Raw genomic sequence first — 21,259 nt, 5'->3', positions numbered from 1 at the left:
GCAGGACGACTGTGTCTTAAAAAGGAAAAGCTTAGAGTGGTACTAATATCTGGAATGGTCCCTTTTCAGTAATTTTTACTGCATCTATAACAAAACTAAAGAAATTATAACGCATTCGTAATCTTTTTGAACATAACAATAGCGCTAACAGTCCTCGATCCTCTAATCTCAATTATGATTTTACATATATCCTAGAGGGTTTGATACTCCCCCGTCAGTCCCTTGTTAGTACTTTGTAGTTGGCCTATTAGGCCTAATTGTCCATGAAGCCAAGACAAAACACTCGCTTCACTCTATTCCTAATCCTATTATTATAAAAACTGTTTTCATTGTGTTAAAAAACAGTTTCAAAACTGTTGCAAATAATGATGTCTAATTTTCGACTGTCTGCTTAACGAAGCCTTAACGAAGCCCCTGGGGAGGCTTTTTTATCGATGTTTTGAGCTCATTAAGTCAATTTATGAGATAACGAAGAAATTAATAGCAAATTTCATAGGATTGCATATACCGCTAATCAGGCTATCCGTTTCTGTCCAGTCAATTTGGATGTGGTTTTAGCGAGCAGTGTTTAGTTTTAAAGGTTTTTAAAACAGTTGGGAACAGTGACTTCAGCCACTCACAGATAACTAGGTATTAAATCAACAACTACATCCATTTTTTATTGGGATTACACCAAAGTTTGCAGCTTCGAATAGCTGTCAATGGTTGTGGGTAGTTGAAGGGACAAAAATAACAGACTTAAGTAATGTGTATTGTGGTTTGGAACATTAGAAACATTTTAATTACCTGCCTTTTACCATATATCTGTAGGAAACATTCCTCGTGTGAAATTATGCTTGACTTCGGCTTCTTTACAATTTACCAAATTCATCCAAAGGCGATATTTTAAGCTATTTGAGATTTTTGCGACAACAGTTAAGGACTATTCTCCATGATTCCTGTCGCAGGTGATCAGATGGGAGGCTCAGTGGAATGCCAGTGAAGGCAGGAACCCTAATTGGCTTGGTTTCCTTCTAATTCAGTAAGCTGTTTACAAGACGATCAAAAAAGCAACGATGTACAATGCAAAAAATTTCCTTAGAGTCTTACAATTAAAAGACTTGAAAGATTCGTTCTGCTAAGTGTGACTATTAATTCGAGACCAGCCACTAAATAAGCTGCAGGTTTTTAGCCTTGATCACTAGGAATTGTAGGAAAGCTTCTGGAGCCGTTCCCTGAATTATTATACAACTATAAGGAGGTTCTTGCCGCTAGACGTAACCTTTTGGATACCATTGTGCAACTTTGCAACTTTTCATGCCTTGCAATCATTTTTGATTGTGAAAATTTGTCGCAAAAGCAAACTGCCCCCCCCCCAATATTTAAAAGATAAATCACGATCATTGCTTTGGATTTAAAGACGATGCATTTCTAAATAAATTGCCTTTTCTTTCTGCTCAAGAAAAATCAAATAAAATCACACAAACATACGAGTTTTGAATATACATTGATCCCCAATAATCAATACAAACCCAAACCACCGGGAAAGTTCAAGAACAAGAGGACAAGAGAAACGAAGGTAAGATTTTGCGTCTTTAAGCCGTTTTCTTTATTTTTCTGAAACTACGAAAACGCTACCTTACCTGCCGCACATTTTGCGATCGGAGATCATTTGCAATTGGTAACAAATTGGGACTCTAATAATTCTGGGTCAACCTCTAAGGGTCAGAGGTCAGATCCGATTCTCTAAATCAATTCAATTTAATTCTTTCTTTTTCCCTCAGAATACATAAACAGAAAATGTACCCATCTGCTTTAATACATAGACATTAAAATACATCTAAATAAGTAACACACTACATTACACACATTAAGATAAGATATAATAGCGTTTTATAAATCAATGACATCATATCGATGTTATATGTTACATGAAATGAGGAAAGCTAATTATTTTTCAGCAGGTCCCTCATTAGATACGAACCACCCACACTTTCATAACTGGTTCAAATAAAGTGACATGTTCCTGACGTCGGCAACCCGTTGACAGCGCTGCATATAAGAAGTGATTCAATCGATGGTACAGCATTCTCTCCCAACACGACCGACGAAATCTGAAGAGGCTTCTTGTGTATATGACCACGCTTAGTTCCAGCCAGTAATGGAGAAGCAACTTCATCAAATCGCGGGCGGGTATGCGAGACGAACTCTTCTGTTCATGATGTGCTTTTTCAGCTGTCTTCAAACAGGTAGGTCCTCGATAAAAAGCACGTTACCCAAGATTGTCCTGGCCACTTATAGAAGTTAGTGTGTTTTTAATTCATAAGAATAAGGACTGCATGATGACTTTTATCGGTAAGAAAAAAGTGAGATGTGCACTGAATCACTCCAGGTTTTGAAAATGAATTCTCGTATTTGGCATAATCCAAATCCATTTTTTGTTGCTGATGGTAAATATCCGCCTAAAGCGTAATGGCGTTGCCAACATCTAGACTCCTTGTTGTTGTACTGTCGTCCCTACAGGCTCTTGAGAGACATGGTCATGAATACTATTGACGAACTGCAACCTTGAGGAGAACCCGCCAAAAAGGGAATTTGCAGAACACTAGCTGAGTTTGGTCATTAAAAACTGCTTCTTACATGATAATGTAAGGGTATTTACTCTGCCGCGGTTTTGCAGACTTGCCTTACGCGTGCATTCAAAGACAAGCTGCTACCCATAAATGTTGCCCAAAAATGATGTGCACTGCATTATTGCTTTCCAACGAAAAAGACTGCGGAGTGTTTTTCTTAGTAATGAACTCACACAATTATGGTAGAATTAAAGTAGTAATCAGGTATCGTGACAATCAGTCAAATTCGTAAAATGTCAGCAAAATCAATGGCGACACTTTATTGCAAATCGTTGTTATCGCCCCTCTGTATCTTTTTCAACTTAAAACAAGAACAAAGACCCCCACATAAAAAGCCAAACAAACAAACAAACAAACAAACAAACAAACAAACAAAACAGCTAAATGCTGAAATGCTGGCATTGTGGTGCCCTTGCCAGTATGTGTAGATCATCATAAGGGTTAACATTTTTGTGTGTGATTCTTTGTTGTCTCAGTAAATGATATTCATGAACATTTAGGACAGTTTAGCCATTCCGATTGGTAATAGTACCGAAACATGGCCGGTCTTAACCGCTCGACTGCACCAGATCATGTGTAACATAGCATTGCCAAAGGGGTGTCTGAAAGTATGAACAAAAACGCTGGAAATTTATACTCCATTAACATTTTATGTTGACCTTTTTTCTGACAAGGTATTTATGATTTGAATAAATGTGTACTTGGCCGGTACTGTTAATGTTTCAGAATGGCAACACAGACCCAAGTTTTACTTCCAGGTTTAGTGTACAACCTTACGCAATTCTCTGCTTAGAAAACCTCCGAATTATTCTTAAACAAGGGAAAGCGTTAGGTGAACCAAGGTTTGGATTTGAAAAATGGCTGCGCAAGCATCTTTCAAAACAACAGAAACCAGTAACGATTACAAGGACACTAAGAGAACAAATGAGACTGTGTATAGGATTTGCACGATCGGGATTGTCAAATAGTGTCAGACTATCTGCGAAATCTTATCGCCAGGAATACTGCCATTTTCGAGAAAAGAGAACTTTTATATATTTCCCCAAAGATAGTCCGGACAAACGAACATGGAGAATATGATTCGTTCAAATATCGAACCGTTAACGGGTACCACGAAAATATGTGAAGCATTAAGCTGTTGGAAGAGTAAATATTAACGGGTGAAGGTATGATATATATACCAACACGCCTTCGGTACGCCTAAACTCATTATTAACTTAATAGATATATAACCATAACCAACAGCCTAAATGATAATTTTGACTAGTTTAAAGCAGAGTTTCTTTATGAATCTGCAGAAGTTTGCCTCACGTGAATGTATCATCGCTGTATCACTCCTCAAGATAATGGTATGGTACAAATTGATCATGGCCGATGCCCTGTTTTCTCGAACAAAATTGCAATTTCGAGACATTTGGCTTTCTGTTTCTCCAGTCAGAGTAACTTTTATGCCAAAAATGCAAGGATAGATGCCACATGTGTTGAGTTACAAAGTGTTTATGGTGGGCACAGACGTGCAGACGGTTTTTAACGGACGGTAACAGGCTACGTATGAAGAGCGAGCTGCAAGGTCGATCGATCGTGCCTGCGCACATGCACCGGTACATGTAAGTGTTGGTCGTGCATTGACGGTGGGGATGAATGTAGTTCACTGCACAATGACACGGTGCTCATATGAGAAATTTCAGCTTTGAATTGTTGAAGAGGAAAAATAAATGTGAATTTTTGCCAGCCAATATTACGGTACAAGGCATGAAAAAATGCATTTTGAGTACCATAATTGGTCTGCAGATCAACCTCGCCTGTGCATTGTCCATGGCACTCAGGAACATCCTATGGCCGATGGACTTTTGTGAGAGAAATCACACGAGCTAGGCTTTCACTGTTAAATGTTAAGTGTTAAATTAAACGGCGGTTTTCTCCATTTTCTGAAAGCACTGAACTCAAGAAATTGAAACAGGTCCTTGAAATGATACACAAAGTAAATCCCAAACCCCCAAATTGGCAAATTTTACAAATTGCACTACATGCAATTCTTGTGCACTGCCTTTTTAAAAACGTTAAGACCGGCTCAGGAGAGTGGATGCGACTAATGTTAAATCGATTCTAGCTCATTGGTCAAGAGTCTGTGCACGCCGCTCGCCACGCGCGCACCAAGTCCATATAAGGGGATTCTTTTGGACAACTTGCAATATACCATAAAATGGACGGGGTGTTGGGAAAATGAAAGTAAGAAATTCTAGAATAAAATCGTCGAAAGTCCATGATACATTGACGTCTTTTGACTCTCTGACTAAAAAAGTTATTTATAAATGGGAATAAATAAGTGCTTGTCCAGTCTTTAACGTTTAAGACCGGCTCAGGAGACTGAACGCTGATAATGCCGTCCATTCTCCCGAGCCTGTGCAATTCATTTTATGGTCAGGTTTTATGAAAGGAACCGAAGACTGTAAAGGTCCTTACTATGTACAAGGACAGTGATAATGTGCGCACAGAGACATTCCGTATTATGCGCTATATAAGAACTGATTATCACTATATTATTAAATGCGAATACCGTCATCCGATGACCTGCTGCTCCAACAAAAAAGGCTAAAAGCATTATAAAATGAAAACATACAAAATCTCAATAAATGTAAAAAGATTCATATGTTTAATTACCAAATGATATACTAAAAAACAAAAAGGAAGAAATAATTTATACATAGACGTAGGGTACAAAAATTATACATGTACCAAGGTCGTAATTACTGTGGTAAAACTTTACTTTACTCAATAAAATGTAGGTCTATATTCTCTAATTCCTTCCAATGACAAGAAACCAGAGGAAAAATTAAAGTGGTACTGGCAAGAACGCAGACCAAGCTGCTCACTGCATTTACCGCTTGTATTACAGAGAATTGGAGGGAAAAGGTAGCATCCTTGTGTGGTGATACATCCTGTTAGTATATCTGCCTAATGACCCCCTCTGACTAGGTGGACCCCATCATAAGGATCTGTTTCAAGCAAGAACAAGGGAGAGTGTGTTTTAAAAATGGAATCGACGGCCCTTTTGTAGGAACTAATAAAGTGGGGGCGCATGTTTATAAGCGACTGTCACCAAAATATCCAAACTCATCGAAAACAGGTTCTGAAATCCTGAAACTTCCACAAATGGGAAGATTTAATTTTTTGAGGGGGGGTTCAATAACGTGACGGTGGTTGTCAAAAATAAAATCCCTTGATCTCGAAATTGCACAAGTGCTTAAAAAACTCTTTGTGGTCAGGATTCCTGCTGTTCAAGTTCCATATAACGTCGTATGACCTTCAATTTTTGTTTCTTTCATCAGAGTACAACCATGAACATGAAGTCTATGCGTACAGGCAGTGAGCACGGCAAATATGCCTTTCAACCGGCGTCCCAAATTCTGGAGAACGGTTATAAGTCATCAAATAAACAGAAACCTTTTACATAAGTCACTACCTTGACTTCTGAAACAGTCAGGTCCTGCTTTTCCTGGGGCTGTCTTTCCACTTTTGCTGCTCGTGGTTATTTCTAAAGGGTCTCTGTTGTAGAGGGCGTGCTGATTCTTTCACTTCTGCTTCTGTGCTGCTATGTCGCAGCTGTTGTTTTACAGGTGCTGCTGTGGGCTACTCCAACTATTCTAACTGTTTTATTTTCGACAGTCGAATATTTTTGTGACGTTTGGTCTCCCCTTAACATTTGCAGGTGACAGCGCAATTTGTCCTGAATCAAAAACGAGATGTTCAAATGGCTGCCTGGATAGGGAGGGCCCCGCACTTGACGAACCAAAAGAGCTATGCCGATGTGACCCACACTGCGTCATCTACGACGACTGTTGTGAAGACTACTGGACAAATTGCGCCAATGACTTATCAGAGCTTCGATTTAATTTGATGCTTCACTCCAAGTATTTTGCGTATTTAGGCTGCATTTCTCCCATCTATACTGACATATCTTACAACAGCTTCGTAGTAGTAGATCGGTGCCCTCCTGGTTGGTTCATAGGCACGACTAGGAATCGATGCGAGAACATCACTCTTTCGCGGCAGGAGAAACATCTAACTCTGTTTGTCAACGGTCCTGGGGACGTTGTCTTCAAGAACGTGTACTGCGCAATCTGCCACGGCATCGAGGAAGAACAACTCCATTCTTGGGTGGCAGAGCTGTGGGAGTGCCAACCAGCTGCTGGAGAGACAGTGCCGGTCGAAGATGGTGGCGAACCAGATTATAACACATGCTCAGAGTTCCGCGTGCATCCTCCAGCTTCCATGCCGTACGACCCTCATCGATGCTACCCTGGTATCATTGAAAGCTGCCCGCCCAACACGACTGCCCCTGTCGAACAAATCCAACTCTGTGAAACCCGCACCTCCCTACTGTTCGAGCGTCCAGGAGATGCTGTCTACAAGAATATCCACTGCTTAAATTGCAGTAATGGGTCCACAGGATCAGTCAATGAAGATAATCTGGCCTGTCGGCCATTAAGTCGACGGATCCGATTCGATCCACGTCTTTCGTTCACGATTCTCTTTGATTTTCGACTTCGAGGGGTACACATCGTGAAGAACACCTGGCATGGCACCGAGAGAATCTCCTCCTCTCCTCAGTTGTTGAGGAACTGCAGTCAATGGCAGCTGTATGACCCTTTCCGAGGCGTCTGCCGTGATATAATGTGCACAGATGGCCAGGCTCCTGACGAGGCATCGGGCACCTGTTCCACAGAACAGGTGGAAGGTACATCGATAAGACTAGCAAAATTTCTCAATGACTGTCCGAAAGATTTGAAAGCGATAAACGGCGAGATATCCAAAAACAACTCATCCCTGTGGATAGTCGAAGATATCAAACAGGCAGACACCAGCTCAGGCAAACGACGTCATGTCTCTCTCAACATCTATACCAATTTTGCTCGGGCTGGTCACATTCAAAGTTCTCTCGACCTGATTTTGTCCAACGTTACAGACCTTGTTGACCTCGCTTGTAATGCTTCATCACTGGTTCTTGTAGCGTCAAATCAGCCCCCAAACCCACCAAAGGGAATCTGTGAGGGTTATAGGCTGGGCAACATCAGCTTCGCAGACATATTTTTCCTAGACGGTGCTTTCAACGTCAACATCAGTGGATTCGTTTACGATCAACACGAGTTCATGCATGAAACAGAGTATGTCTTTGATGTCGGCGAGGCCATTGTTACCAAGCGAGAGTCAGTTACTCTTTGCAATCCCTTGGTGGGAGATCGTGGCTGCTCTCCGATCACGTTGTATCCGGAAGATTTCTATCGATCCATCGATGGAGGTGCACTCACTGAGAAAGATGGGGGTCTTTTGTTTATTGCAGGCAGTTACTGGCTTTTACCAGACGGCACAGCTCGAGTGTGTCGAGTAGAATGGTTCCACGCTCTGGCCTACGTCAGTTACGTAGGCAGTTCGTGCTCTGTTACTGGTCTTGCCCTCGCCCTTTTGACGTATATTACGTTCCCAAGTCTGCGCAATACACCCGGTAAAATCGTTATGAACCTCATGGGAGCTCTGTTCATCTCTCAGGTATTTCTAATGTTCGTTGCGGATCCCCAATCTTGGCTCTGCGAACTCCGAGGCGCAATGCTGCATTTCTCGTGGCTGGCTGTCTTCTCCTGGATGAGCGTCTTGGCGTGTGACTTGGCTTACAACCTCAATTTCAATTTGAGGCCGGCTCAACAAGCTCGACAGGGTAGATTGCAGGACTGGAAGGTACTCAAACTGTCGATTTTTGCTTGGGGCTTACCGGCAGCCATCGTATTCTCGTGCCTTATGGCGACAAGGTTCAATAGAAGTTCGTCAATCTGGTTCCAGTACGGGGGCAAGACATGCTGGATCGTGGGAACATTTCAGTCTGTCCTGGCATTTGGTTGTCCAGTCACTTTGGCAATCACTCTAAATTTTGCCATGTTTGGTCACTTGATGCACAGAATGATTGCGAATAATCGAAGACTTGCTGCATTACGAGTGGGACAACAAACCAAGACAACCATTCTGCTGTGCTTAAAGGTAAAAGTATAATAAAGTGTAATAGTATAATCCATTTCAATTAAATATTACCCTTTAGTCGAACAAACATGCTTTGAGGCCCCAAGTGGAAAATGTTTCAAAGAGCTGAATGTTACTTTCATTATTGTGTCCCACCCAAATATCATGGGTCTCGCAAGCGTTTGTCTGAGCATACAGCAACTGATTCCCTAACCGGAATTAGAAGCCATTTCCTTGGTGGAACTCTGTTTCTGCGGCGGGTGGTACGCGCTCTGGTCTATATTCCTGTTCGACCACTAGGGGTGGGACACCTTCACTGTAAAATAATACTGTTAAATGAGTAGTATTATACCGTGTTGTTTCTACAGTTAGTCAGGCTACTGTCCAATAAATAACAGCGATTTACCGTAAGATAAATTTCTGTAAATCATTAACAGTATTCTACTGGCGCCAGTAAAGTACTGTGAAAAATTACAGTTTTGCCAAACATATACAACACGTATACCTTATTCAACGGTAAGGCAAGCCCCCCTTTTTTTTACAAGTAATACTTCATAGGTAAGTAAGAAACAAAGTAAACGGTATACTTATTTTAAGATATCAGCATCAAAATCCTCAGAAAACAACACCACGAAATAAAAGCCAGATCGTAGACCGGCTCGTGATATTTTTCTCCCCTACGCCATGTAGAAGCCTGACGCCGCATTTGCTTATGAATCCCCCGCGATACCAAAAGCTGGACACGTCGCTGGTCATAAAAATAGATAAATGGACGGGTATGTTTGCCGCACCAAGCATCTTAGAGTCTCCCACTTTGTAATGTTCTTTTTTTTTTCCCGACAGATTGGCACAGTTACTGGAGTATCGTGGATATTTTTCGTTCTGGCCAACGCTGTCCGAGAGCCAGCGCTGTGGTATATCTCGGTCGTCACTAACTCCTTGCAAGGCGCCCTCATTGCTGCAATCTTCCTTCTCAAGGCCAGCGTCAGGGCGCTCTGGAGGGTTAGGCTGGTGCACGCCTGCGCACGCATGCGTTACAGTTGCTGTTGCCTCTGTCGACGAGCGACCACTTCAAAGAAAGCCTCCAGCGACGTTCGTGAAGTTTGTCCAGCCCCAGTGAATTTGGGCCAAAGGTGCACGTCTGCACAAGAGGAAGAACAACTGCCAAAACAACAACCAACCGCTTTGGCAACCAATCAAATTCAAGAACAGCAACCTAAAACACCACCACCGTAAAGAGAAAAAAAACAGCAACAGCAGCATATACACATTAGCAAAATGAACAACAATAATAAAAATAAAAACAAAACTAACAGAGATACAACAAAAGCTGCCTTGCAACACACAACAGCAGCAACAGAAAACTACATTAATAACAGCAAGAACAACATCCACAGCAACAAGGAAATCATTCAGCTGAAACTGAATAAAGTGTCTACGTCATTTTCATTGTTGGCATGACCGAGGGCAGCAACACGCAATACACGACTCCATAAAGCCTGAGAGTAAAAGGGCCCACAGCAACTTCGGGAACGCTTGCGCGGATTTTAAAAGGGTCCTCCTGTCACGTTCGATAATTTTGGGAAGATTGATTTCTAATTAAAAACGCCCAAAGAAACACTCATGTTGGAATTTTCCCTTGTCCTCTGCAAATAATATTTAGAAAAATCATTTATGTACACATTTAATGTGTAAAGCTGCCAGATTGAGGCTCTGCGTGCATATGGCGGCTGAGTGTAAAGAAAGATTGGGTGGGACTTAAATGTCTTGCAGTCAGCGTCATATCCCATTTTCAAAACATGGACAGGTACAGTCTGTACACTGATGTGCAAAATATGACCTCATCCTCATATTGATGTATTATTTTGTGCACTGTTACAATTTGTTCAATGCATCATTCCATAAACACACCCAAAAATCAATGAGAATTTTCGTTGGAATTTTGCACTTAACCTACATGCATGCGATGTTTACCACCACGGCGCTTTTTACTGAGATGTAATAACAATCTTCCTTTATGATGAGGTTAATATTTTATGACACCTTAATTAATTCACATCCTAATTGATTTAGCCAACGACCTTCACGGAACGCCAATTGACTGAAAAGATCAACCTTTCATTAATAACAATCCGGGCTGTCTGCTTTTATAACCAAACGCATTTCCCTATACTCTGTTCATACAGCACTTTTTAAATAACATTAATAGTTACTCTGTTGCACGTTTGCGCTAGCACGATATAGTTTGGTAAGTACACAACTTGTGGTATCTTAATAGACGTCTTTGCAAACATACAAAACTCACTGTGTTGATGTAGATATCACTTTACACTTCATATCTGTAGAGATGAATCGCATTTAATATCATAAGATTCTGTGCGAAATAAAGAGTTTAGCTGTGAATAGCTGTGTATTGTGATTCCACATAGGCGTGAATGTTTCCAAAATTTTATAGTCTTTCTTATTTGGATGCAAAAACATTGACCCGCTCTCACAAATCAGTCACCAATCGCCTGAGCCACTTTGTGTTTCCGTGTCCTGACAAAACATATTTGTGATTGGTCAGAGAAGATCACAACCTTTAAATAAGCTCACAAAAAGTCATACAGTATATCATTTAAAAATGAAGAAACAATACAGTGTGAAAAATGTTTTACATAAAAATAAAGATTAAAATATGAAGTGTTGTTCCAGTAAGCACGTGTAGGGTGAACTGTAAAAGCAAAGACTGCATGTATAATAAAATATGTCTGCAAAAAAAGATGTTCCTTTGTCCTCAGTACTATGCCTTTGATCGGAAACGGCAAGTGCACCTGCAACTCACTTTGTCCCTGTGCCGTCGATCAGAGCGCCCCCACAGCCTCCCGCTCCCACCCGGGAAATGGATCATTCGCATATCCAACAATTTAGGATACGTATATAAGAAATAATTTGGTGCCTGGCTATACCTTCAATCAGCGTTCGTTTTAGCAAAAGATTTCTGGTATTAACGCTCAGTCAGTTCTTCGTAACATGTTGTATCAGGGAGCGTGTGATGTTTTTTCAACATCTTTTCAAAAATGTCTCATCCAGCCAACATCAATTTTTTTCTACAACTGCAATCAACAACCTGAAGTGCGTGCAGCTTGGCACTTCGCACTGAGACAGTATTGCGCCTGTACAATGTTGGACGTCACAGCTTGCTATATGCATATCGTGACCGCGAGGACACTGCCTAATTCGTCCATGCCTGAGTCCCGGTCCGGCAAGACGTCATTGAACAGCAGTGAGATATGCCAGTGACGGAAGCATCAAAGATGCTTTGCGTTCATTTTCCCCTGTCATAGCTGCCCCCACACCTGAAAGGCGAAACACACGGTGCCCCAAAGCACAATAAAGCGCGTACCTTGCTGTCCGACTGTTACATGCAATGTTAAAATCTACGAAAACACACACGAGAACTACCATCTGCAAAGAGAAAACCGTTCAGGAGTTCTCATGATTGCTTTATTTCTTTTTTCATATAAAGTAATAACACCATCGATTAGATTTACAACGACATTAAAAGTTAGTGTTTGGAAAAGGCCGAAAAGGGCACTTTAAGGTACGGTATATGTGAATCCTTACAACAAAATCTGTGCAAGTTCCTACAGTAATCAATTCACTGTAGCTAAACAAAATTCGCCCGGACAATAGATGGTTGGACCAGGCAGGAGCGCGGTTGCATCACTGGTTATGAACTATCTGTTTTCATTTACAATTGACCTGTCTAGGTACATGAACCACCTACAGAGGAAACCCCTGACGGGAGTACGGCGAATGTCCCAACAATTACGGCAAATTGCCATCAAGTACATCATTTTGTAAAATGGGTCAATTATGTAGGATCATTTGAGTGACATTTCATTGCATGCCCGGAGTGGTTTCACGCACGTGATCGGCGCTGGCGCTAACGTTTGGTCACTCATGTGCCCTCTGCTGACTTCAAGTCTGTCATGGTCTGTCATCAGGGCATGTGTTTCCTTCAATGCAACACCCTCACACTTATGACAAGTGACCATTTTCAGCCATCCAATTTCACCTCAGCTAACTGCCTAATGAGAACGTTCATAATAAAATGGACAAGCCCGACTGATCTCGCCAGTAATTTGCCCAGGGAATGCTTCACTACACGTCTTCATGGATTTGTAGGTTTAAGTGCTAGTCTCCTGTCTACTTTCAACAGAAAACCGCACCTACGAGTCAGCAGACTGGTCCAAACAAACTTGTTAATTCGCTGGTTCCCTACCACCTGAGCACTTTTGGACAGTATTAATTATTCATTCAATGTACCGCTTTTTACTACCCTACTGGTGAGCATTGGTAAATACAAATTTTCTTCAAAATAATCTGCGTGGGAGTTAAAATGAGCCCATGTCGCAAAGCACTGTGGGTATTTTACTGTCATTATCAATACAAGTCCACATGCATTACGTTTTTGTGCGCATGCGCAATGTATTGACCCTGGTCTTTGGGCAATCAAATCTGTCTAAATGACAGGCTGAATAAGTTACATCACACGTTGCAAATTAATAGAATATCAGCAGGGAATCGGATAGGGTAAAATAAGTTACTTTATACTCGTTCAAAGTCTTTAACTTGATATTCCTTTTATCAAGACAACAAACAGCCAATGTCTTCGAGATGTTCGTTCACGATCACACACACACAAAATTAATCGATACAAATAAGGAGAAAGGCCATAAAAATATCATGCACGTGCAACAGTATTGAGAGCTCTGTTAAAGGTTAACAGAAACTGAAATCATTTAGTTCACGTGAAGTATTGAATTAACAATAAATACGTAACCATTTCAAAAACATCATAAATTCATTGCCTAATTGCACACAGTACATGCAGTTTAGCACGCTTGCAATAGACCATGTTCTGTTTGATGTAGTTTGGCCCACAGGTAAACACTGTCTCAGTTCAAAGTAGAAATTAAAAGACAAAGTCATTACGTGTATTTCTTGTGCAATCACGCAATGTACATGTACACTGTACATGCAGGCGTTCTGCCGATGACGTCGTCAAACCAGCCTGGGAGCGTGAACGGCTAAAATGGGATTTTTTTGTGGGCGGGGAAACGCAGGATCTTTTTATTCATTTGAAAGTACATGTATTGATGGGATAAACATTGAATTTATGATGTTTTTGAAATGGTTACGTCTTTATGGTTATTTTGAAATACTTAACGTGAACTAAAAGTTTTCAATTTCTGTTGACCTTTAAATTTCAACGAGAACTGCTCATTCATGTAATATATTTTCATAACTTTGCGACTATGTGAGTCCACAGCATTCATATATGTACACGTACAGTACCAAACTAACCTGTGTACCTGTACATGTACCTCGCCTTGATCATTAATATCAAGTTTTCACAAATTAACTATCATCCCTATGTGCAATATGGTTAATAATAGGGATCCTTGAGCAGGTAGGACATAAGTACTCATTAAACATGTACGCACGTTTTGAACAATTCGGTATGTCTGTGTCAATAAAAACATGCAACAATGCTTATTAAGCCTAACCCCCTAGGGTGTATGTAAAATTGTATTGAAATTGGAGGATTTGGGACTGTTAGGGTTAAGCAACCTGAACATGTAAAAAAACGATGGGTGTTCAAAACAAGAGGAAACTGTTAAACTTTCCAAAAATAATCCCCCAAATGGCCAACATACATTTTTATAAAATTTTCACGGAAATTTCATGAAAAAAACATAGCAACGCATTAAAGGCAAATCCAAACAAAACAAAAAGCAAAACGTAGAAAGGGTTGCTTTTGGTGGTGTGGTTCATTAATTTAAGGAACTGTTAGAAGTAATGAAAGGCAATGAGTTGAACTGTGCAAACGCTTTTCTGAGATTCATTAGCAGGGTACAAAAAAAATGAAAATTTAACCATAATCAAGCAAGTCATTTCGAACAAGACAACACAAATTGACAGAAACCATAATCAAAACCACAGGTTTTGTAGAGTCCAGAGCTTTCTACTATTTTGAAGGAACTTGTCCTCCTATAAAAAATAACAAAACAGCACCGACAATCAATGGCAGAGCTCTTGGTATGAAAGGGGCAACATTGTCCAGTTCGTTTGAGAGATTGTCAAATCCTAAATCCATTTATGTACTGGACAATCTGTGACAGGAAGGAACCTGACGTTTGTCTTAATTAAAGGTATTGCCTCACATTGAAAAATTCTTGTCCTTTGGAGCGCTGATCGTATTCACTGATTTCTCCAGCCCTGTGTTCTTTTGTACCTCCCGTTTGCTTTCTTCAAGGGCACTAGTCAGATGTCGCAGGACCAACTGGGCATGTTCAATCAGCAACTACCATACGTCGACCCTTGGTCGATTTGGCCCGGTACCCCATCTACATTTTTTTGAAGAGGTTACAAGGGAAACTGGCCAGTGTTCAAGAAAGTGTCTCGGACTTGCCAAACGGTGCCAAGGATCACACCCTAAAATCATAATACACTATCAGTGTTATAGCCAGCCATGTTTTAGTGCAGGACGCTTTAGTAATGGGGAATGGAGATTGCAAAGCGACCGGAGTCTTACGGGTCATAGCCAGGGGTGCAGGGGCTCGCGTAAGGGGACTCTACATTGCTTTTCAGTGAGTTTTCTTTCCAAATTGATTAATAGTTAAACTTTTTCAATTCTTCCAGGTAAAAACATGAAATGTTCAGAGTGACTAATGTTTTTTCAGGGATTTGTAAAGGATTTTTGTGCCTGTCGGTGGGTTGTTTCATCAAGCTTAGTGCCAGACGGTAGAACGCTGTGGTGGAGATCCTCGACCAACGTAGCAATAACACTGTATATACATCATGAGGCACCAAAATGACAGGGTTGGATGACTCCTGTTTGAATCCAGAGGTGGTGGTTTCGAACCCTATTGCAGTCCAATTTCCTGCTCATCTTACAATCATCACATGAACATGACATCTGTTTCTCTGTAAAACTCAATTCTTCAAGATTCCCTTTGTATTTTGGCACCCCAAGTTCTGCCATTAATTGCTTAGTGTGTATACAATGTACACATTATATACAAATCTACGCACCATACTGACATCACTTTAGCTTGACCGCCAGTTTCCCACCGTCTTTCTTAAAGGCCCGCTGCGCTTCCCGCTCCATTTTTTTCCGGTGCTGCTCGGCCGCTCGCCGATCACGTTCAGCCTGCTTCTTCTCCTTGATGACGCGGTCGGCGTCCCTGGACAGGTCCAATGCGCTGGCTTCATCTTCCCACGTGCCATCCATTTCATCGTCCCACGCCGATAATTCTGACTGCAGTTGAGAATGATTAAAATGGGAACTGCTCAAGATGCATGTTTGAAAATTTTGAAATGGAACAAAAGACAAAAAGGGCAATGAAAATGGTCAAAAAGACTTACGTCAGATTTGCTGGCTCATGGAGATGAGTAAGTGAAAACCTACATGCCTATCTCAAGAAAAGTTCCTCCTTTATGTTTAAGCAGTGAACACATTACCCCTGCAAGGGCCTTCTTACCGAGGCAACAGGTGTAATATCAACATTCATAGAAAGCCGATTAGATACACCGCTATTGGGCAACCCCGCTCGACTGCGATCCTTTTTCCTAATCAAAACCTGCCAAATAAAGAAAAAAATAAGGAAAATCAAATGAGCTGTAATTTGAAACTGGTCTGGTTCAGATTTTTGCTGAACATACCAAAAACAGTGCCAGAGTTTGGTTTTGAGACCAGGGTGAATTTTCAGTCTGTGCTGCTTGACAACTTCAGGTGGAAAAGAACCAATGCAGTCGGTTGAAGTCTTCGGTACTTTCTCCTGCTGGATAATGCAGGCAACTGGAGTTTGTTTTTAAATTTTAAATGGCAGTGTGAAGCAAAAAAACGTGGAGCTTAGCTGATCCAAGGAAAAGTTGCATGCATGATAATGGTTTAATTGCCTGCTTTTCCAGAACTTGTTCAACATAAGAGATCCAAAACACTGTCTAAAATAGCTACATGAGCATAAAAATTTCTTACACATTATATGACACAATTAAGAATAGAAGTTACATGTTGTTGATAGGTTGATATAGAGTAATAGTGTGTCAGCTGACCACAACAGTATGTCAGCTGACCACAATAGTATGTCAGCTGACCACTTTAGGATGTCAGCTTACTATGTATTGTTCTTCCAGTTTTACCTGTACATCATCAAGTTTAAAGAAAGTCCAACACTCTGATTGGTAAAAAAATTAAGATCAACAGGTTTCTTCCATAATAGACAGACTGCACCCAGTAAGTCATGTGACCTATAATGGGTATTAAACATCAACAAACATGGCATCCTCCTAAAGCGTAATGCGTCATAAGTGTCAAAATAGCGAAAATAAAGCCAATGGTTGGTAAATTACTCAGACTACTTATGTGCTGAGTGTTATACCGAAAATCAGCTTCATGATGTAAAACAATAATCAAAATACACATTGCTATGGGTGGACGCCATATTTGTTAATGTTTGATACCCACTATTGGTCATGTGACTTGGCAGGTGCGATCCATCTATTAATCAGCAGATACGTATATGCTTCGGTGTATTTATCATTAGCTGAAATTATCATATCACAGATTCAAATTTGAGCGGATCTCCTCAGATTTAGACTCACAGTTTTTTTCAACGTTGGCGCCATGTCACTAAAGTAGTCCATCTCAGGTATGTCATCATCATGTGGGGACACACCCCCTCCAACTGGGGCCAGTGCCCCACCCTCAGCTGCCGTTGGGCCTATGCTGGGGTTGTTTGGTTCAATAATGATATCTGTAGGTGCCCCCGCATAGTCCCAATCATCCCAGTCTGCAATATCTTCCTGATCAGAGGACAAACAGTGACAAAATTCATGACAGATAATTAACAAGGTTCTGGTCAGGGGCATCATGGGAGGTGCTTGCCCTGCTCCCTCTGGAACAAAAGGGAGGATGTTTGATAGAAGATAGGGTTCAAACACATGTAGTTGTGAATATGTACATGTACAGGTATACCGGTACAATACAGGACTAGGACGACTTTGAGACTGCTTCATACATGTAGGTGAGTGGGAAAGAAAGTAAGATCTGTATATTTACATGTATTTATCAACTACTAGCACAAAAACCCTATGACAATGTGCCCCCCTGTTTATTTGTTTAAGCCCCAGCTTCCCCCATATAGAGTTACCACATGGTCTGGTCACACTCAGTGTAGCAGATCAGCAGAGACCAGTCACCTTCACATGTACCTATGTATTGTTCCTCCTAACTGGAGTGTGGTTTTTCTGCTTGAGTCCTATTCTGCTAGGAGTCAGTGATTGAAGTCTGAGTGTAAACTCATAAGGTCCATTTTACGCACTGTGTTGGGTTTGGGTTTTGGTTTGAGTCTTTTAAAAACTAAGCCTTTGGGTGTTTTAAGTCCTTGAGTCCTTTTAGTTTTTTTGCATTTTTCCTGTACTTTTTTCATTTATAAATTTTTTTTGTCCCTTTTTTTGGAGTCAAATATTGGTGACTGAGTCCTTATTAATTTAGGTTCCTGCGACTTCTCCTTCAAAGATCCTTGGTTTAGTCAGAGATTTTGTTGTTTTGCTGATTCCCCATAGCGTGCCATTTTTCCCTGTTACAACAACAACACCATGAAATAAAAGCAAGGATGTCAGGACCATGTGTAAGGCTTTTGATATTTTTTTCAACTCCCCAACATCATGTTGGATAAGCCTGAAGCCACAGTTGCTTTGAATTTGTCCCCCGCCCCCACACAAAAAGCTGGATACGCCACTGCCTTCTGGCTGTCTTGTCTCATGAAAGTTCTTGAATCCGACATCCTTCCGTGCTAACTGAGGGCATTAGCTGCACCAAGTACTATGGTAGAAAATGTGAAGACTCGTTCATCAGTGTTAAAGATTTAATGTGGAATATGGGAGCTTGTGAATTTTGAACAAGGAAAAGCTGCCTGTCCTAATTTGCTTTTTCCTAACCTCAGGATAGGTGGACAGGCAGTGGGAAAGACACTACATTTTTTTTCACCAAAAACAGCTCTTTCTTTGGTAGCAAAGGAAGTATTCAGTTAGTGCTCAACCAATATGCTGGGTCAAAAAGGTACATGTAAGGGCAGAGCTCACGTTTCTTTCACTCAGTGAGTTGTCTGCAGCTGCTGGCGTGCTGATGTTACTGGCAAGAGTTGGCAAGTTAGTGTCGCTTCTGTTCCGGCGATGGAACCTGCCGAACAAGATCCGCTTCAAAAAGCCCAAGACAGCAGCAATAAAGCTGCATATGAACCACTTATTGCATCGGAAGGTAGCCATTGGGGATGTAACCTTTGAACTGTAGTGGTGCACCTGTGGTGATAGGGAATGTTTACAAATTAGAATCTCCCAATGTCACAAGCCGTGTACTAGTACTGGTTATTTACAGCTCCATGAATGCGGAAAAACAAGTGTAATGGACTGACTCTGGCATTCATACCAGAAGCAGGGCCAACAGTGGTGTGCAGTGAATTAAGGGTGGAAGTCTGCATTAATTACATGTACATGCACATTCTAATATTCATACATAGGCCTAATGATTTTTTCCAGTTTGAAAAGACCACGGCCTTCTTGAAACCAAGGGCACTAGTCTTGTGTCTTTGTAAAACTTGTTTTGACTTCACCTCCTTGCTGAAAATGTAAAAAAACATAATTAGGCCTACCTGCAGATATCCAAAACATCCATCTTATAATTTCTCCCCTTGGTCATGTTGGTGTTTATATAAACTCCTATTTTTTTCTTTCTGATATATCAACCAAGGGCAAACAAGTACATGTACATGATGAAGTCAGGCAAGTCCCTAACCCTAAAACATGACTTTGTAACATGGCTGTAATGTAAACACCTTAAAAATCAGTCTTTTCACTATTGAATGTTTTAGCTGTGAGCCTGTTTACGTCGGTGCCACTGCAACAGTCAAAAGTCCCCCAAAAGACTAAGAGTGTTGTGTCATGTGTTTAGACATGTTGGACTTAAATTATTGCGGGCCTAATGTATTTACATGTAATTTGTAAAGGATGGGGGGCACCGATCTTGGCCATCGTTGGTCAGAATAGGACCGGCCGGCATTAGGCCTACAAAGAAAACTAGTTTCCTACGAAAAAGCAGCACAGTACCTGTTAGCAAGGCATATATACTTTGTTTCACAATGGCAATATTAATTCTTAATCAGGAAAGAGAATGATTCACTTGAAAAATGACATGTCGCCACGTTTATGAAGTCAGGGTCGATCACGGGCCACGATTGTGCCTGCTGTCATGTTGAATGCGCCCTCTAGAGGTGAGTCTAAGAAACATAAGAACAGATACGAATAGACTTGTATTAAGTCCGTCAATTACAATTGTACCTTGTGCCCTACTTGAAAGTTATGGTGTTCTGTAACCGCCAAAACCGTGCGCCGTGTCGTCCCGTCGCCCCAAATTGACGCTACGAGAGCTCCGTTGCGACATCATGTCGCGTCGTTCCGTCACCTCGTTTCTCTTTACTTTTATGCTGCGTTTAAATTAACACTTCGAGGTGGCAGTGTGTCATTTTTTGCAACTGCACTGGGCGGCACTTTGTCCAAAACTTAGGTCAAATCATATTTATTATTACAAAGGACTCATAAATTACATTCTCCCGCTAGCTTTCTGAATAAAAGAGATGGAAACCTTCTCAGGCAAGCCTGTGTGTGTCATTTTGACGTGGTCACTCACAGAATTTTTTTCCGCATGGCCAGATTGGGGGGGGGGCATTTTGTGCACAAACATAAGGGAGTGTAGATTTGGCCCGCCCTGTTTCAGTGACTGCTTAGATGACCCCATTAGTGAAACCCCCTCTAAAAGTAGCATCTGGGATAGCTAGAAGAAGTCCAAAAGATTTGGATTAGGTCATGTATAGCATTGTGGAACGAACATATCACGTGATTTCTGGCCATTGTGTGGACGCACCACCACCAGCAAGGACATGCAACGTATTGTTAATTGTTAAGACTCCCTGGATTTTGGCTCCCTCTCAGTGTAGAAATGAAAGCGTGACTATTGTACGTAAGGGGAGGGGGATGAGCTCCATTTTCAAAGTTGGGAAGGAGTGACGAGGTTACAAACGATTTTGGCTAATCATTTACAGCCATAAATGGTGCCTGGCTATTCATAGATGAATGGGGCAGCTGGTGGTGCCTATTTGGTGATATCTTTTATTATCATTTTTTTCCAGCAAATTCAAACGATTGTGATAAGACCTGGAATCATTTCCAACATTGTGATAATAAAGTTGCCCTCTCCCTATGCCCGATGCACTCATCAACAACGTGCTACAAGCCATACTGTGCACACGTTCTTGATATCGTCAGTAAGGCCAGCTACGAGTTTTGCACGACTTTTAGATTAAAAACCCGCTGACCTCAACCAGAGCATAATCACTAGTACAGTGTATACGCTCTAGTGAATGCCCGGCTGTAAATCATGAATAACCATATACATTTCTTCTTTTGTTTTTGTTTGTGTTTTTGTTTGTTTTGGTTCTCTTTTTATGGTGATTATTAATCATGCAGTGATGGGAATTTGTTACCCACATCAAGAAAAAACAGGGAAGGGACATTGAACAAGTCTAGCTTAT

The 21,259-nt window shown here is 41.1% G+C and overlaps 2 protein-coding genes across 3 annotated transcripts; one reads left to right on the top strand and one right to left on the bottom strand.

Annotated features, from left to right (window-relative positions):
• The first annotated feature begins 2,140 nt into the window (after positions 1-2,140).
• LOC110989451 (uncharacterized) lies at positions 2,141-11,056 on the top strand. Its single transcript, XM_087141829.1, has 4 exons — positions 2,141-2,228; positions 6,322-8,642; positions 9,465-9,623; positions 11,051-11,056. Exons 1-4 carry the CDS (start codon positions 2,141-2,143, stop codon positions 11,054-11,056), a joined length of 2,574 nt encoding a protein of 857 aa, XP_086997955.1.
• Positions 11,057-12,062: 1,006 nt separating this feature from the next.
• On the bottom strand, positions 12,063-19,945 carry LOC110989464 (receptor-binding cancer antigen expressed on SiSo cells-like). 2 transcript variants are annotated; one of them, XM_022253858.2, is made up of 5 exons: positions 19,852-19,945; positions 18,759-18,974; positions 17,277-17,477; positions 16,154-16,252; positions 12,063-15,930 (listed from the first exon to the last, which is right to left on the bottom strand). In XM_022253858.2, exons 2-5 carry the CDS (start codon positions 18,939-18,941, stop codon positions 15,715-15,717), a joined length of 699 nt encoding a protein of 232 aa, XP_022109550.1. In that variant the 5' UTR covers positions 18,942-18,974; positions 19,852-19,945; the 3' UTR covers positions 12,063-15,714. The 2 variants fall into 2 exon arrangements, with proteins under 2 accessions (XP_022109550.1, XP_022109549.1); XM_022253857.2 differs by having other exon boundaries at positions 19,779-19,939.
• Positions 19,946-21,259: the final 1,314 nt, after the last annotated feature.

Source organism: Acanthaster planci, linkage group LG10 (genome assembly GCF_054643075.1).
Source record: "Acanthaster planci isolate LZ-2023a linkage group LG10, COTS_SCS, whole genome shotgun sequence".
NCBI lineage: Eukaryota > Metazoa > Echinodermata > Asteroidea > Valvatida > Acanthasteridae > Acanthaster > Acanthaster planci.
Note: the sequence above shows the minus strand (reverse complement) of the source record. Positions and strands in the feature narration are given on the sequence as shown.